The 19,798-nt window shown below is 40.1% G+C and overlaps 1 protein-coding gene across 1 annotated transcript; it reads left to right on the top strand.

Moving 5' to 3' along the window:
- Positions 1-962: 962 nt before the first annotated feature.
- On the top strand, positions 963-19,461 carry nlgn3b (neuroligin 3b). Its single transcript, XM_043239523.1, has 8 exons — positions 963-1,250; positions 5,522-6,225; positions 7,609-7,662; positions 8,360-8,515; positions 9,698-9,883; positions 13,860-13,984; positions 15,120-15,787; positions 16,986-19,461. Exons 2-8 carry the CDS (start codon positions 5,760-5,762, stop codon positions 17,866-17,868), a joined length of 2,538 nt encoding a protein of 845 aa, XP_043095458.1. The 5' UTR covers positions 963-1,250; positions 5,522-5,759; the 3' UTR covers positions 17,869-19,461.
- The last annotated feature ends 337 nt before the right edge of the window (positions 19,462-19,798 follow it).

Raw genomic sequence — 19,798 nt, forward strand, 5'->3', positions numbered from 1 at the left:
TTTCTATTGACTGTGTCATTTCAACTGAATCTGTACAAGCGCGTGTTTTCTTCGCAGACGTTCTCATTTGCCATTGACACGTTTTTCAGGTAATTTCAGTGTGGGATTGCCTTACTTAGAGTTGTCTGTACAGATTAGTTTGGTGGAAGGTATTTAAATGTGAAAAAACACCTTAAGTCATCTTAATTTTGTCATCTTTTATCACGTCTGACAGCTACTCAGCTGGAGCTCTACACACCTGACTGACATGTTCCACTAAACTACCAAAAGACTATGAGATCATGTCAGAAGCTAAGAACGAAGAGATGATCATATTTATAATAAGTCACTTACAAATAACCCTCATCACCAATGCGATGCAAACCACCTGCTGAGCAAATAAGCTCCTGCTGTGCATGTAAATGTAGTACATGCTGCACAGCAGCAGCTGACAGTTAAACAGGTTTGCGTAGAAAGAGATTCATGGTAAAGTGCTTCACCGCAACTGTTTCTAGAGCTTCACAACCAGCGATTCCTCTGAAGACTTATCATTAGTGTGGACGGTCACCAGAGGGTTGCTGTTTCGATCTGAGGAGTTATCATTGGTCCTTCGAGACCCGCAGAAGGACCGTGCATGTAGTACTTCTGGATTAAAGAGCATGCTAAATTGCTAATTCTTAACATTTAATTAAGTGTAGATTATGGGGTGTTTGGACTGGAAGCGTAACAACACATGCACAAACGCAAACGTTGAAACCACCGTCCAGTATCTGGCTCGGTCCTCGTTGCAGCAGTTATGCAAACTGGCCGTCCGATTTTTATTCAGATAATAAATGGTGATGCACCCGCCACACCCCTCCAATGCCACAACGCGCTTATTTCCCCATGACTCAGTGGGGTTTTAATTTGTACGATGCCTGTCTGGTTTGGACGAGACGAGCTTTTGCTGTCTATATCCGCCTTGTTTACTTATTTATTTATTTTGTTTCGCTGCCGGTTTGTAAGCTCGCTCGTGTCCCTCCGGTTGCTTGGCAACGCGCGTGGCAGTGGGCGCTCCTGACCTTGCGTCCGCGACCGCGCACAGCGCGCGCGCTTAAAATAGACCCGGGGAGATTGACGTTAATTGAAAATAAGAAAAACGCAAGAAGAGCCGAGCGCCGTTCACGCGGCTCGACGGGGGAAAAAGGGGGCATGTTGGATGGTGGGAACGATGAGATATGAGATTATTACAGTGCAAGCTCGGATGCGTTACCGGCTGAGCGAATCGGCAGGTGAGCCCCAAATTTTCTTATTTATGGCAGATCTGATGCGCGCCGTCGCTTCTCAATATCAGGCAGCGGTGAGAACGAACAATGCCGGGCAATAAGAGCAATTTTCCGATGCTGGAGAATAAAGAAATGTGGGTAGTTATGAAAAAAAAAAAGCGTAAATCGGATTGTGTATGAGGGTATGTGTAACGCGTTCTGATTGAACAATGAACGCTAGTCTAATGAATGCGCCGCATTGCTTGCATTTGGGAAATGGATACGATAACGGGAAAGGAAATATTTGTCTTTTCCTTTGATTTGATTCCATTTTTACGCCGTTTTCGTTCTCTCGTCTGCAACGTGAAAACTCGCAATCTTAAGAGGGTGAGCAGAGAGAGAGAGAGAGATAGAGAGGTGGAGAGAGGAAGAGAATTATCATTCGAATAACCTCAAAGCCGTGGTTTGCTGCTGCATCTGGGCTGTGGGATCTCGTTAATCATAGTCATTAGATGGCCGTAAACAGTCGGCTTTGTAATTCTACTCTATGCCAGACTACATCAACTTATTCACATCTGTTTGAAAACAGCCCTCCAGCACCGTTATTTGGCATTTCTACAGGCCCGTCTGCGAGATCGAGGGACACTCGGGGGTCGAGTCGTTCTCCGCGTGCGATACCCGCTGATATATTAATCGCTGGCTGCGCGCGCGTGAATTAAAGCTGCAGTTCGTCACCTGTTGGAAAGGTAACGGCAGCGCACGCCGGTCAGAGACCAGCGTCGAGACCGAAGCGAGACCCGTACCGAGTCCAAGTTGTCATGGTGATTTTACAGATCTGTTGGCTCGGTTAGCGAGTGAGCGAGTGCGCGTGTCCAAAGGCGTTATGTTGTACGTTTAAGATGCAAAAGGCTGGTATTAACTGTTTCCAGAGACGGGTCGTGACACCCTGGGTACGTTTTTCAACAGCTTATTTGTTATTGTATGTGAAACCTCGCAAGTGTTTTCGTAATGAAATGCCCCCGCATAGTTTATTATCTGCGCGCCATCCCGCCACTGCACCGTTCCGTCGGAGCTACGGAGGAGGAGGAGGAGGAGGAGGGACAAGACCATTGGTATTCATCTCTCGTATGGTAGTCTCTTTCACCGTCCCTGCCGTGAGTCCGGGGAACACACACGCATACACATGCTTACCCCGTTCCTAGTGAATGCAGAAAAGAAGCGAGTAGCCTATACCCTGTATCGTTAAACCCGAATAGGCAACGGCACCAGTTTAACATAAACAGAGCCGAATTCGCCAGTTCAATGAAAGATGGCTTTATCGTTCCCTTTCTCGCATAGATGTGTGGGATAAATATCAGGGACCCCAATCTAGAAACACACCACAAGCCCGTACGGCTGACCTGATTCAGGCGCTCTGGAAAATGGGCACTGGAATAGACGGACTCCCAGTATTCTCTCGATGGGCCTCCACGGTTCAGATTAACTGACCCACATTAGAGGGATAAAGGGAACCCAATGCTAAAAATCATTTACAGAATTGCAGGAGAAGGTTTGTTTGTGTATGCTGCTGGTATTCTACAGGTAGCGGTTCTCTTCAGCACCACGGACAGCGACAAGAATGAACAGCAAAACATCCGTAAAAGAACTAAACGTCCTGTCCATGCTATACTGCGTGTCAGGCTATAATACACGAATTAATATACCGGATGACTTATTGTGGTCAGCATTATTAAAGACTGAAATATTTATGTATGCTTATTTCTACGCAGAATCAGCACCGTGCGAAATTGGATTAGTCAAGTTGAAACCTATGGTTTTAAAGCCTAAGCTCGACTAGAGTTTATTTCTGAAGGTCTGGTGTACCTTAATTCAAAATACTTTCCGGAGTTCAAAAGGTATTGCATAATGGGAATGACCCAGTTAATTGCACAATGAATGATTGTAATTATTTCACCCCGTAGGTTGCCTTTTTTTGGACATATTAAAGCTGATGATGGCATCTGCTTGGCATCGGGCTTTGGTTAGGTTTTGTTCAGTTAGTTTTGCATCTCGTTTTGCGTGATATTTTTTATTTCGTGTTGGTTGCAGTTCTAGAGATGAATTTACAGGAAAGGCAATCACATAAAATAGGTCATATAAGATAGCACCTGCTCAACACACCAGCGTTATACAGCACTGTGTACGAAAGTCGTTTCACACCCCTGAGAGTGCCAGGCAGGAGATAGCAAGGATTTTAGGTTCTGTGCTTGATGTTGTTAGCGATTTTACATTTCATAGTGCTTTGAAGCATTTACTGCACTTGTTTTAAGAATACTGTATTTAACGTTCCTGGAATTCATATATATTTATATGTGTGTGTGAGTGTGTATTAAATATTTAATATTTAATATATAAAATGTTTTCTTAAATATACATGCATGTGCTTGTATTTTATACAGTACGCACACACACATATTATGTACAAAAAAAAATTATATATTAATAGATTAATCATTGCATGAAGATATGCAATTATTGAATATGTTGATCATTTTATTTTTTTTAAAATGGGTCTCTGACATGAAAGATCTGATACAAAATTCTTTCAATCTTGATTGAATTATTTAATTTGTTTACATCTCAGGCTGTAAGTGGATGCAATTTTTTTTTACAGAGAAAACGTGTGTTTCTGTCAAAGCCTTTGGAAGGGTTACAGATTTAGTATTTGCATGAACAGCGCTTCAGGGGCAGTGAGTTAGGAAAAAGGGGATTATTGAGCCTGATGTCACCTATTTTTTTTCTTCAAAAATGTTACGGCTAAAGTACCAGCAGAACAGAACGATACATTGAGTGATACAATTTTGGTGCGTTTTACAGATTAACACTTGGTAATTATCAAACTGTAATAATGATTAATAAATCTTCTGAATTAGTGGCCTATGAAATACTGCGCATATAATGCTCCATATTTGTTTCACACCAGCCTGGCCAATGCAACATGCCTTCAGCGAGCAAGTTTTAATTTGAGGCACGGTAGCTGCCCTGGATAAAGAGGAAATTTTGCAATGCACAACTCTGATTAGTTTTTACATACTTATTTCATATCATTTTTACTGAATGTTGTATTGACATTTCAGAATGTGAGTCCTCTGAGTGATACAGTGGTTACAGTGATCAGTTTAGACTGTCAAGACTTCCAGGTCTGATCTTTGGCCAGTTTTTTTAAAAAAGGATATAGATGTGAACTCTTGTTTTGCGGTTGGTCCTCATCACTGCAGTGCAGGTTAATGAATGCTGTGGGTTTCAGCCCATCGGCTCTACATGCTGCCATCCCACAGCGTCATGCACGCACATTGATTTCAGATAAAGCAACTGCTCTGCGTGTTTGTGGCTGAAGTGTTGAATATTGATCCACTCGCACAACATGCATTCTGAACACAAGCACTGCACTATTAGACTTAAGCTCCTCCCCTCAGAAGACATGAGATCCACCTGCTCTCTATGTCTGATCCCTCATGAGACCAAACCACAGAGCTAGAGCTGTGCAGGGGTCCAGGGTTAAACAGTCTCTACTTGTCACTTAGTGTATGTGTGAGTGAGATATAAACCGCAAACTGTGCATCTGTGTCTCAGTACCTTAGGTAAATTTCAGTACTTTTTAGGAAGATGAGTTGAAAGTTAAACAAACAGCATTTATTTGAATTGGAAATAATTAGTTTCATAAATGTTACAAACATGCTGTCACTTTTGACCAATTTCTATTTTTCTGTAAAAGTATTAATTACATTCATAATGCTATAGAATGTTTTGACAGTCTTTACCTTTTATAGAATGGGTTTCCCTCACACACACACAGCTGTTATTTGTCATAATAACTTTGGTTATGTTCCACTTACTTACTCTCACAAAATGTACAAGGTTGTAATTTTGATTTTGTAGAATGAGAATGTATGAAAGTGTATGGTTTGGGTTTGGTTGGTTGGTTTTTTATTTTAAATGTAAACGTGAAGGTCCAATGGAACTTCGAATTTGCCAGTAAAATAGTTTTGAATTATAAAGTTAATTTCAACATCTCTTTATGCTTAAAAAGTGTACTCGCTTTGCCTCTCCTTAAAATAAATGCCACTTGGATTGATAATCATTTCTCTAATGTCATGCCATTCATGCATTTTAAGTTTGACATTAGGTATCTCTTTTTGTGGCCAATGCATGATGTGCTTTCTGAGGGATTATTAATATGGTTCATATTCTGACCAAAATGTGTATACGCCTGGTGTTGAGAGCTTCTGGCTGTTACATCCTGTTTGTGTGTATTTTAGGTTTGTGCTGAAAGGATCTGTGTGCTGGAAAAATGAACCGCTTCACCTGCTGAATTCATCAACCGGCATGGAGCACTTGGTGGTGCACACCTGGCTGCAGAGCTGCCCACTGGATCTGCCTGAATGCGTGGCGCGTGCTTGTTTTTGAGCGCTCGAGTGTAATTGTGTCGAATCAGAGAGCGTCACTGAGCTACAGACAGAGATTTATCAGTGTGAACGTGTGCTGTGAAGAGGCACCATGTGGCACGCACAGTCAGCAACTTACCTGCCGCTTACCCACCTGCTCCGCCGACCTCTGAACTTTGCACTGCGTTGGCTTCTTGTTTGGTTGATGTGGTCAGTCTCCATGGCAACTGCACTGACCTACCAGCCCACAGTAAATACAGCACTTGGCAGGCTAAGGGGGATGCGGGTGGCTGTGGCAACGGAGGGTCTGGGCCCTGTGGATCAGTACCTGGGTGTGCCTTACGCTGCCCCACCTGTAGGAGAGAAGCGCTTTATGCCTCCCGATGCTCCTTCGGCCTGGTCCGGCGTACGGAACGCCACCCGCTTCCCTCCCGTCTGCCCACAGACCGTTCGCAATGCGGTGCCCGATATCATGATGCCTGTCTGGGCCACCTACAACCTTGACACGGTTGCTACGTACCTGCAGGAGCAGAGTGAGGACTGCCTGTACCTTAATATATACGTACCCACACAAAGCGGTGAGTATACCTGCCAGATGCACACACACACCACATACACACATCTTCATTCAAATTAAGAACACCACCGTTGGTTCTTGGTTACTCCAACTGTGAACATACTAAGGGCTTCATCGCCCATGACTTGAGGGTTTGTAAAGAACTTTTTTTTATCTATTTTAATAATACTTTTTTTTTTTTTTAGAATATTAAGATTGTATATGTTTATATACAGTTCATGCAACTCAACAGATCACCAATTCCTATGTTGCATTTTAGATCTTTTTATTGCATAATATTTATTTAAAATCTGTTATGTTTATATAAGTTAGTATAAATTATAGTTTTTTTGTTGTTGTTGTGTTTTTTTTGGTGTAGAGTTCTTTAAAACGTACCGTTGCTCATGTAAAAGAACAATCTGAAAAAAATGTTTTGTTAGTTATGCATAAACTAATGCAAACTAGTAATGATCAGCATATTCTTACATATTCTTAATTGTTCAACTAAAATGTTCACACTAGTTTCTCAAGGCACAAATTTAAAACAATAATATTTTCCTGACAGCAATGCATTTCATCTTGAAAACATACTGATGTGCTTATTACGTGCTCAAAACATATTTTGTGTTATCATCAGACAGTTGTTACTATCTTCGTGGAAACCTTGATCATTTATTTATATTAAGATTTTTGATAAATATAAATTACTTTCTTTTTAAAATACAGCGCTGTTGTTGTAGCAATGTCAGCAATGTTTACTGTCACTTTAAATAATTAGATTTAATGAATAGGAGAATAAAACAAAAATGGTAGTGTTGCTTGACTGTAGTTCACCTGCTATAGATCAATAGTAGTCTGAAACTTGGCGAGCTTCAGTTTCAAATCTTATCCAACACTGCAACACACATCAAGACAGAATTTTGGTTATAATGTTGGATGTCAAATATAAAATGAAAAATATTCCACTGGAGCTCTGTAAACACTACAGTCCCCCGCACATCCTCTCGGTTCCCGTGTTTCTCAGCATTTCTAAGCAACATCAGAAGCTTCTCTGAAGTCAAGTTCAGTGCCTATGGCCAGATTCAACTGTGTGCTTTCCTTGCAATCTTTAAGTTGAACTGAAGCAGCATATATGTCCGCCAGAGTGAATGTTGAGAGCACTGTTTTGGCCTCATTTAAAGGAAATAGTGAGCTGTTCTTGGTAAAATGCTGAGAGCTTTATTATTCCAGGGTTCAGGGTGGGAAAGCGAACCCCTGTTGGTGTCATACAGTAATTTAGAGAAGAGTCCACTAAGCTTTTATATATCCTGCTCTCACGCGCAATCCCCAATACACACAAACACACCCACATGTTTCTCTGCAGTCTACTTTCTGCTCTTCTAATTTATCATCCCTCTCTCTCTAGGTACAAAGAGAACGGGCGACATGTCAGCTGACACAGAGCGTTCGGAGGATGATGGTATGTCCTGTTTTCATCATTCTTTCAGATGAATTCATTTTTAATGTTTTTCCTATTCATTTTTTATCCTGTCGTGGTTAATGCAAGAGAGAATCATCTGGGTGATATTTACACAATGTTGCATCATTTTCAGGATGATTTTATAAGGTGGTCCAGCGTGTTTGCCCTGCATCTTAGGGTAGTTTTGGATGATTTTCTATATACTGTATCAGCGTCAGTGTGATGAACCCCTACTACTGTAATTGTACAGTTATTTTATATGCAGTATATGCAGTATTTCAAATGCATTCCCATTGCTACATTAAGATTCTTTTTCTTTAAGCAGTAATTTAAGCTTAGAATCATTTGCAAATCCATCTGATGAATAGACATTATTCACTTCCCTACTCTGTTATTTGGGAACGTTGCATTTGAAGACAACACTTCACCATGAGATGACTATAATCATTATAATAAATGAAATTGAGTAATTTAAAGGAAGTCTCAGAGGCAGTTCTTGGCTGGTTACGTTGTTATTTTTAGTCACTTGTGTTCTGAATGATGAGGAGTTAAATAGATTATTTAAAGCTGAAGTCTGTCAGTGGTGCAGAAGATCTCTGTGGAGATTTTGAACAGCTGTGAAAAACACTTCAGAACGCAGAGAGCCTCATGTTTTTTGTGCAATTCTGCGCATGTGTGTGTGTGTGTGTGAATGCAGGGCTAAGGGATTCTCGAGATGACCCACGTCCTGTGATGCTGTTTATTCATGGTGGCTCGTACATGGAGGGCACAGGGAACATTATGGACGGTAGTGTGCTGGCCAGCTATGGCAATGTCATCATCATAACCCTCAACTACAGAGTGGGGATATTAGGTATGTACCGTAAATTAAAAGGGTTTTTCTACCATTAAATTTGGTTCATCAGGCTTGAGAGATTTATGAATATTAACAACTACACATCTTTCTGTTTTGGAGGAAAGATCAACGCGTAAGGAAAGATACTGTGACTCCAAATACAACATGTCAGCCATTATAAAAGCATCCAAGTCTTTAGAAGACCTCAATAATGTTTTATAAATGCTTTGGGGAGCAGATCTGTCCATTACAGCCACATTCAGAGAGAGTGCTGTTAGTGTGCTGCTTTTCTAAAGAGCTCTGATTCTGTTTAATCTCAGTAACTACAGCATCAAAACAACGTAGCGTTCCTACTCGAATGTTATCAGACAAAATCACCTACGATGAAAGAAAGAGAGAGGAATTGAGAAATGCTTCCATCTTTAGGAATGAAGAAGCTCTGAAAAACAGCAAAGCTGAACCCTGTAAAACAACAATCATTGCTGCATCACCACCACCGATGGCTTGTCAGTTGCAATATAACCACTGAATGAAATAAATGTACTGTATGCTTGAAGTACTCAAAAATGCTTTTCCCTGTGCCTGACTTTACAACAGTTAGACAACTGTTCAAAGCTATTTCGTGTACCTGTTGCACAGATATTTCCTACATTTTACAGATTTCTAGTTTTGGCCCAGCTAGTCTCTGCTGGTACATGTCAAACCTTCACAGAGACCATATTTGTCTTTCATATCAGAGGCCGGTTAAATTTGACAGCATTTGCGTGATTTCCGCATTGATTTAAACAAAATCAGCAGATGAGTTGAATAAAAATGCTAATTTATTTCGTTGACAGCAGGTGGTGCTAATAGAACAGCAGAAAAACAGCAGTTCACATGGCTACCCCCAGAGCCAATCTGCCCTGTATGCTCAGTACATAGTAAAACTGACAAACTGCCACTGAAATGAGAATTTGTAATGAACAGCTTTGTTTTACTATACTGCAGCTGCAGTATTTTCAACCATTTTCTTGAAGTTGTGAAGCCATATTTACTTCAGGATAAAAAAATGATACCCACAATCTCGTGAGTGATTGTCAATTCTTCCTATTTTCAGCTGCCAAAAGCAGAGATGTTCTTAAAAGTTTCACTCTCAAGATCATTGATGAGTAGGCAGAACAATTTTGTCACAAATATTTCTGTCTTGCGGCTTTCTCTTAGGGTTTTTAAGCACAGGTGACCAGGCCGCTAAAGGGAATTATGGTCTCTTGGATCAGATTCAAGCTCTCCGCTGGATCAACAAGAATATTGGATATTTCGGCGGTGATCCGGGCCGCGTGACCGTGTTTGGCTCAGGAATCGGAGCGTCCTGCGTCAGTTTGCTCACTCTTTCACATCATTCTGAAGGTTAGAGATCACACACCTCAAATAACATCTAACATTTAATTCGCCATATAAACATGTGATCTCACAGATGCAGTGATGCTCTCTTCAGTGCTGTTCTGAGCATTAATATTCAGATCATGAAATGTGTTGAAACAGAGGGACGTGACAGTGAGCGCACTTTGATAAAAACGTACTGAAAATATGAATTATGCATACATGATGAATAAATTGTTTGGAAATAAGATAAAAAAAATGTCCTGCTCACTGATGATTAAGTCATTTTTTATAATTTCACTTGTTTAATTATACCCTATGTAACACCTTATGGTAGTCAATTAAAGGTGTATCTCTGTAAGACACGTACAGTGTATTTTTGCAGTCCGTAACTGCTGAGACAGCTGCCTCTGCAACCATGACCACTGTCACATCCCAGTTTCCGTTACCACGGTAATCTCTGCTGTAACCATGGTAACTCGTCTCTTGCCTCATCAGCCTTATCCCTCTGTTGTGGGCCTCGAGTGTGTGTAGGTGTGTCTGTCACTGCAAGGCGTGTGTGCAAAGTGTGTTTCAAAGAGATCAGAGCCAATCACACACACACACACCTGCAGGGATATTGATCCTACATCATCGTTTTGCTTCAGCGTACAGTATTGATAACATCTCTTTCCCTTTGTCTTACTGTTTTGTGTTTCTCTTTCTTTATGTCAGGTTTTAAAATTTGCATCTGGTCCTTCTATTTCATATCCATATGCTAGTTTTATGATCAGATCCATTTTATTCATGCATTTGTTGGTACATATATTTTAGATTTTGTGCAAGCCATATAATTTTAGAGCTTTTTCTAACCGAATGCATTTACACCCAGAATAAAACCCAGATTGTAAGATTCTAGGTGGTTGTGTATTGTACCACCACCATAACCGCCATCCATTTCCCAGAAAACCTGTTTCTTATGGAAAACCATGGCTCTGGTTTTGTCCAAATTGACTGTCACTATCAATTTTTGCAATTACTGCTCCAGCAGGGAGCATCTCTGATACATTCCTTTTTTGTGTGGACTGCAGAACCAGGTCATTCCTGTTGGGCAGACATTTGATTTTAGTGTGTATAGAGTGAGGTCAGGGGTGATGGGCTGCACGGCCAGAGTTGTTGTATCATTTATGTAGATGTTCGAAACGATTGGATTCGAGCTACATCCTCTTCCTCAAGCCTCAGAGTCCTCTTCCCCTCCTCATTCTTTTAGCTGTGCTTTCTGTGCTTTCTGGAATACACTGATACTAAGTCATTAGGATTTAAGCTCTCTTAAAATTATTCTCGCTGTTCCAGGCAGAGTGAAATATACAGTATGACTTGAAACAATTAAAAATCAATTTTACTGTTCACTAGAAAAGCTCTTCTGCAGACAAGGATAAATCTGCATATTGATGTGGATTCTTTTTCTTTGTGTATGACAGAACGTTGAATTGAATAAAACAATATTTTATACATGACAGAAATAGAAGAAATTGAGTTTCTATTGCTGAATATATATATATATATATATATATATATATATGGGTAGTTGACGTATAAATGTGTCCTCTGGTGTTAAAAAAATGAAGATAAATCCCTTGAAGATAAATATATGAAGATATATTTTTGTAATGTTATTTTTATACATTTTTGCTATGACACATCATAGGACATAGTCCGAATTTGTATTTGTCAACTAATACTTTCACATTGCAAACTGAATTTACTCGATCGCTGTCAGTATATTCATGTTTGGATCATTGGCAAAAAAGATGAAAACCCCTAATCTAGGACTTTTTGTATTTAGTTTGATAACAGCTGACAATAGAGTTTCACCCCCTGAAGTTCATGAAAAATTCTGCTCCCATCTGGTGGGTGGTGGGCATGTTTTACACCCAGTAGGGCATCCCAGTAGGATGTAGCGGTTGAAGTTGTTTCTCCACTGTTTCCTTGTAGAGTAATTTGCATGAGTCAGAGATGCATGTGCTGGTTCTGGAAGGGTTGTCTTGGCGGAAATGATATGGTGGAACTGAATGGAAAGAAAATGTTTTAAAGGGCACCAATTATCCCCCTTATTAAGAGTTAAATAATAAATAGTAAGTCTGTAAAGTTTCAGCTCAAAATGCCCCACAGATAGTTTATTATATTATTTCATTTTGAAAATGCCTATTTTGAGTGGAAGCATTTTCAGTACATATCTCTTTAAATGCAACTAAGCTGCAGTTCCCCGCCCCCTTTTCCAGAATAGGGCTTCCTTTGCAGCACATACCTCACATTTCTTTCTAAGAGTGCAAATTTACCGTATGCACTAAACTGGAATATTGCTTTTGCAAAAAAAGAACTGTTTGCATTCAACGTGTCAAAGAGAAAAAAATGGCCACTTCCTGATGAACTAGCACTAAATATCACTAAGAAAAGCGGGAGAAGCCACTGATTATAAGTTTCATGTATGAAAAATGACAAAACACAATAAATGAGGTTAATGCTTTCTGAGGCGAATGCAAGCTATTTGTGAATGCAGTCATAAAAGACAATTATACAGATGCTTTGACCACAGACACGGGCATTTCACATTTCACAGCCAAAATAACATTTCATATGATGAGCAATGAGTTTGGTCGGCTGGTTAGTCGATTGTTCCCATCTCATTGTGCAAAGTCACATTGATGCATATGGTGGAATCTAATCTCTAATTTATTAGGATAAATAGTTTTTTTATGCACATCTTGGTGTAAGCTTCCAAAAATAGGTGGATAAAAACATAGCTATATACTATATATCGGTTTTGTCATGGTTATCATGCTGAAATCATACATTATAAACCGTATCAGCTCAAACATTTGATACATGCTTTTCTTGAATGCACACATCTGAAGCATGTGCACAGAAAGCTGCTGTCTTATTGTCTTACTGAGCTTAAACAGTCAAATACACACAATTTTATGTTTAAAACACCCAAGTTGTAAAAGTAAAACACAAAAGGTTATGTCTGCGAAGTTAAACAGCTGGGAAAGAAATCTCATGTTAATATTAGATCTGTGCATTACAGCAGCCTTAACATACAGTACCTATACTGCTGACTGAGCTTTTAATATGAAAAAATCACTCAACTGAATGGCTTGAATGAACACTATGGACTGAATAACTTCTATAGCTCTATAGTTTTAATAAGAAGTCATTTCTTACTTTGCTGGAATTTTGCATAATAGGTGCCCTTTTATCGCATGATCAAGGTTGGTGTAACTTGTTTACACAACTTTCATACAGTGCCACCTCAAAGTCATGACACGAGTTCGTTACAGCAACAATCCTGCTGGAGCGATCTTTGTGTAGAAGTGTCTTGCTCAAGGCCACAATGGTGATGACTCATGATTTGTGATTTGCGGACAGCATCTAGGTAGTCATGATATTGTATTCTAGGCTATCAGGTTTGGTATTAGTGTCTCTTTAGACATTGTTGCTGACAGAGATCTGTATTCAATGCCTCAGGGGTGATAGTTGAATATGAAGTATTAAATGATAAAAAATACTCAGCACTGACCAGATGGGAGTTGAATATCGTGGGTTGAAGCTCAAGCCCGCTGATATTATATTATCAAACAGAATACAAAACTGTTAATTGTATAAAAAGGTTTTCTTGGACAAAATTAATCTGTTGCCATAATAGATTCAGATTGAACATTGAACCTAACAGATTGTTCCCTCGGATTTAAGAAGAAATGATCTGTCCAGCATCTATAAAACGTCTCTTTTAAAATTTGAGAGTGGAGTGGATGAGAAATATATAATGATTTGGCTGAAGGTTGTGAGGGTCACACGGAGGAGACATGAGTTCAGGGAGTAGATGGACCCTTCTTTCAGGACAGTTGGAAGATACTGCAACTCTGCCCTTTGAGGATTCAATACTGATCTAATTGCTGATCTGGAATATTTGCAAGACATTTTCTATTTTATTTTCTTCTGACGTTCTATGTTCTCTCTCTAGGTTTGTTTCACAGAGCAATCATTCAGAGTGGCTCAGCACTGTCCAGTTGGTCAGTGAACTATCAGCCTGTGAAATACACACGTCTCCTCGCAGAGCGCGTTGGATGTAATGTCCTCGACACTCAAGTAAGATGTTTCTTGGAATTTTATCGGTATTGTGAGTTATTAAAGAAACAATGCAGTTGTGGGTATTTTGCATATAGCCTTGTCAAATAAAATGCACATAAAAGCCGTAAGACACCATACAGCTGCTCTGACACTAGACTATGTATTTATAACAAAATGTATTGTTATACATTTCAAAATAATAAATTGTAATATATTTTAAAATGTAATTTAATTAAATTATTAAACCATTTTTTCAGTCAGGATTTTTTTATATAATCAAGATCAAAAGAGACATTTAATATAATGTTTTGTAACATTATTAATGTTTGTCAATTGTAATAATTATAATGCTGTCTTGCTAAATAAAATCATTTGTTTATATATAAAAAAAAAAGTGAAATCTTGATTTGTTAAATTTCCTTGCAGGTCAGAGTTCACAAAACTTAAATAACAGGTTGACATACAAGCAATGTCAAAAACACACTTTAATTTTTTCTTATAATATGCATTTATTCTACCTTATTTGCTCAGCGACTTCCAAACGATTCATTTTTCCAAACACCTCTTTTGATTGGTTAATTTCATTTAGAGCAGTGTTTCTGAGCTCCTAGTGGCAAAGAATGAATTTGCATTTTCTTTCAGACCAACATTAATATGCTAATGTTTCACTTTGACCTCAGTATGAAACAGATTGGCACTCGTTCTAATTTTAATGATGAGTCGACCCTTTCTTTTGAGAGAAAATAACTTTATTGTCGTTGCACTTTCAGATAAAACAATTTACGGGATGTTTTCATTCACTTAAAGCTGTGTTACACACTGCTTGGAAAGGTCATTGTAAAGAATCCATGATAGGGTCGCTTTAAACTTTCATAGAAAGCTGAATGCAGAAGTTCTCTGCATGTGCCTGTGTTTCTCTTCTCCTCTGTTTGCAGGGATTTAAATTATGTATAAATTGAATACAGAGCCGTGCATTTTTAATTTCCAACACTCGCTCAGGATAAGGTTAATGCATTGTTTTTGCTTCCAAGTGTTTTGGTTAATAAAAAATATTTAATTTTTAAATGAAACTAGCGTCTACCTAGCAGTTTTTTCCAGTGTATGCATGGAAGCAGATGTAATTATTGCATGCTTGTGTGTATGTTTTATGCAGGATCTGGTCCTCTGCATGCAGAAGCGTAGCTACAGGGAGCTGGTGGAGCAGGAAATTCAGCCAGCACGCTTCCATGTGGCCTTTGGCCCTGTCATTGACGGTGACCTCATCCCGGATGACCCTGAAGTCCTCATGGAGCAGGGAGAGTTCCTTAACTATGACATCATGTTGGGCGTTAACCAGGGGGAGGGATTCCGCTTCGTAGAGGGTGTGGTGGAACCAGAAGAGGGCGGAGTTACTGGCTCGGATTTTGACTTCACCATATCAGATTTTGTAGACGGTCTCTACGGTTATCCAGAAGGGAAGGACACTCTCAGAGAAACCATTAAGTTCATGTACACAGACTGGGCCGATCGAGACAATCCCGAAACCCGACGTAAAACCCTCGTGGCCATGTTTACAGATCACCAGTGGGTGGAGCCAGCTGTGGTGACGGCTGACCTGCATGCACGTTATGGTTCTCCGACCTTCTTCTATGCATTCTACCATCACTGCCAGAGCCCCATGAAGCCTCCATGGGCAGACTCCGCACACGGCGATGAGCTGCCCTACGTCTTTGGAATTCCTCTTATTGGTCCGACAGAACTCTTCCCCTGCAACTTCTCCCGCAATGATATCATGCTGAGCGCCGTCGTCATGACCTACTGGACCAACTTTGCAAAGACCGGGTAAATTAGAACACCTTCTATAAAAGGCACAAACATTACATTTTTGCAAATCAATATGCAAAACAGTAACACAAAGCAAAACATTATGAGTGACATCCTGGACCTAAAATATTATTTATTCATGAGACTCATATAATCAGTTATGCAATATCATAATTAATTATGCATAATAATACATCTTGTCACAATACAAGTAGCTCCTATCCTGCCCAACTTCCATTTACAGATAAAAGAGGTATGACTGGTAAATTAGTGAACTGTCACTTTGACCTTGAAGCCAGTCACAGGGAGCAAAGCACAAATTGTGGGAGGAGCAGTGATGCAAGTAAATTTCAATGTAAAACAGGGCATCAACATCGAAACACAATGAAAGAGTGCCCTCTGCTGGAAATAAATAGGTATCATAAATAGTGCACCTGTAGATGACCTGCTTAAACTCATACAAGCAAATAGATTAGCTCACAGCGTGGGATCATCATTAATATTCAACTTTTATATGCATTCAGGAATCTTTTATGTGTTTGATAATACTGTTCAAAAGAAGTCTCTGAGCTTTTAGGCTGCATTTATTTGATCAAAAAATACTATTAACCATTAACCATTTCTATTTTTTAACAATCTGATTTTTTTTTAACAACATCTGAGGTGTTTTAAAAAACTTTCAAAAACAAAGTTGTCCCACAAATCAAAATCACAATGTGCTTGTGCCTTAAGGCAACTTTCATAAATAAATAAATAAATAAAATAAATGTATCCACTTTAAATGTTGACTACTGTAGATTTGTTGCTCAAGAAACATTGCTTATTATTACAGTCGTGGTGCTTAATACTTCTGTGGAAATCGTGTTTTTCCAGAATACTTTGATTAAAAAGAACAGAATTTACTTGAATTATAAATCTTTTGTGACATGATAAATGTCAATTTATTGCGTCCTTGCTGATTATTAAAACATTTATATAATTTTTATTTGAGCCTAAGCTTTTGAACTATAGAGTACCGTTTGATAGACTTTGATCAGCTTAATTTGCTGACTAAATTAAATGCCATTTCAGTCAAAGCAAGAAGAAATTAAAAGAATTAATATGGCATGAGGGAATATAAATTATTTTTCAAATTTACTAAAAATGTAACACTGTCTATTTAGTTCAGATGCAAAAAAATAACTCTTTTTGTGTCTGTGTCTGAATGTTTTTTTAGGGATCCGAACAAGCCAGTTCCTCAGGACACTAAGTTCATCCACACCAAGGCAAACCGTTTTGAAGAAGTGACATGGGCCAAGTACAGTCCTCATGACCAGCTATATCTGCACATTGGGCTGAAGCCTCGTGTTCGTGATCATTATCGAGCTACTAAAGTGGCCTTCTGGAAGCATCTGGTACCTCACCTGTACAACCTGCATGACATGTTCCACTACACATCCACCACCACAAGGGTCCCACCTCTTCTGACCACACACAGTTCCCACAGCGCTACTCCTCGCCCGGGGGGCAACAAGGCTCGTACCCCAGGTAAGCAGCCCCCCCAATCCACAGCACGCAGCGGGCCGCTGGTCATCGCCAACCCACGGGATTACTCCACAGAGCTGAGCGTCACGATCGCCGTTGGAGCATCGCTTCTCTTTCTCAATGTCCTGGCCTTCGCTGCGCTCTACTACCGCAAGGACAAACGCAGCCGGCAGGACACGCCCCCTCAGTCCGCCCCCCAGCGCCAGACCCCGCCCAACGATCTCAGCTACACGCCCACTTCCATCTCAGGAGGTAACCAGGAGGAGGGCTCCCTGTGCGACCCTCTCCGTCTGACCCCAGCATCATCTCCGCGGGATTACGCCCTCACTCTCCGCCGCTCGCCGGATGACATCCCGCTCATGACGCCCAGTTCTGTCGCGATGACGCCGAACAGCGGCACTATGACCCCCAACACTGTCACCTTGACGCCCAATAGCGTTACAATGACGCCCAACACCATTACCATGTCGCCCAATTCTTTGATGGGGTATCCCAGCATGCACCCTTACAACACCTTCACGCACGGATACAACTCCACCAGCCTGCCCCACCCGCACTCCACAACACGCGTATAACATGCAACAGAAACTCCACACGCCGACACGCAACACTCACGCCCCACAAATCCTTATTACTGTAAACCAGATCAAACCGGTGCAAACTGTTAGCCAGTATTCAAAAGTATAAACAGCAGGTGGACCCAATACATAACATGAGCACAATCACCTAGAAGAATCAGCGTAAACCGGAAGGAAGTGTCACCGCAGCACACTAACACAAGCAGTTCGGCTCAGTATGAACGCACTGCTTCGTACGCGTCTGACTTTTGTCGACTTTCACGTTATACGAGCAGTTACGAAACTTCTCCGTGGAATAAGATGGGGGAAAAAGGAGCAGTTGTAGTACCGCTGCCGCCTCTGGGTGGTGCAGCAAGACTCTTAAAGACCCCGCAGGAACAGTAGGGGGCGCTGGAGTCCCATCAGTGGTTCACCATTACGAACCGACCAAGCACTTATTCTAAGATATGTAATAATAATAACCTGTAATAACAAACATATTATTAATGGCTATTGTACAGTATAACATATATTAACGTCAATGTACAGACAGCTTTTTTGAATGTGTCAGAAAAAAAAATAATTTCTAATCGTTTTTAAACTCAGATTATATCCATAGCAAGAAAGGTCATTCGAAGCCCGATTGATTTTCGATCCTGATTTTTTTTTTTCCCTTTCTTTTTAAAAGTACTATTTTATAGCACATTTCTCTCTATCTTTCTCTCTCTCTCTCTCTCTGTCTCTCTGTCTTTCTTTCTTTTCTCCCCCTTTCACTCCGTGGACGGGTGCGTTGTGCATTTTACTTTTGGCGTGCTCTATCCATTTAGTTGTAGATTACGCAAAAGGATCGCATTTTAAAAGAGCTGAATGCGTGCAAAGATTATTCGTGAGCGCGAGAGAGCGGATGTGTACAATTTTCAAGTTAAGCATCTTTAAATAATTTGTGTCTTGCTAAATGTTATCATTTTGTGAAAACGCTTTTCGATCATTTGGAATCTGTATTGTATCTGAGTTTGTTCGATATGTTTTGTGAAGATGTTCGAACTCGATTTGAAAGCATTGCGTTTCTTTTTCTCTGTATTTATCGGTGATATGACATCACTCATGCAGTAATATGACATCACTCATGCTGTGATATTACATCACTCGCGCCGTGATAGGACATACAGGCTTTGCTGAGAACTTGCGATGTTAATCTTTTCTATAAAACATGAATGTGGTGATTTGTACCGAACACAGGGCTTTCTCCGATGAAGGTCGTTCTATAATAATATCGTGTTTACTATGGGTCTGCACAGAGTTTGCACAGGGGATGCGGTCGTGTAATCATGGTGTCATATCCTGCCAGATGGTTAGATTCTCCATGTTACCCATGTTAACCAACCCTGCCATAATTTTTGGGCCAAATTTGCGATACAGTTTCCTTGGTAACCAGCAGAAAGTTTGTCTGTTAACGTGTTTGTGTGAAAGTCCAACAGCTTTATAAAAGAATTTGCGGTATTTACAACCACTTGAGTTCATCCGGACTCTGAAGAGGAAACACGATGGCAAACGAACGAAAGCAGAAGCGTGTTTCTGCTGGACGAGGAGGAGGGTTGACCTGTGTGCTCAGGTCTGTCAGTACAGCGGCTTGCGGGAGTCTGTTCTTTTATACTCTGTACATTTCTGCCTCAAATTTGCAGTAAATATTGAGTTTGCCTAAAATTCCTACTTCTCGTTTATCAAGATTAATTTGGAGTGTGCAGACGCAAGTTTTTTGACGCGATCTCGTGAGAAAACTGTGTCGCGTTTAAGCTATTTACAGCGCGTTCAAGGTACATTGTGTCAGTTTGTGTGTTTCCTGGCAGCTGAACCTGAGAAAATCTTAGAGCTACAGGACTAATTTAAATAGGTCTATAACAAAATATTTGTATGGGGATATTTCACACAAAATTAAAAATCTATTAGC

Source organism: Puntigrus tetrazona, chromosome 5 (assembly GCF_018831695.1).
Source record: "Puntigrus tetrazona isolate hp1 chromosome 5, ASM1883169v1, whole genome shotgun sequence".
NCBI classification, from domain to species: domain Eukaryota; kingdom Metazoa; phylum Chordata; class Actinopteri; order Cypriniformes; family Cyprinidae; genus Puntigrus; species Puntigrus tetrazona.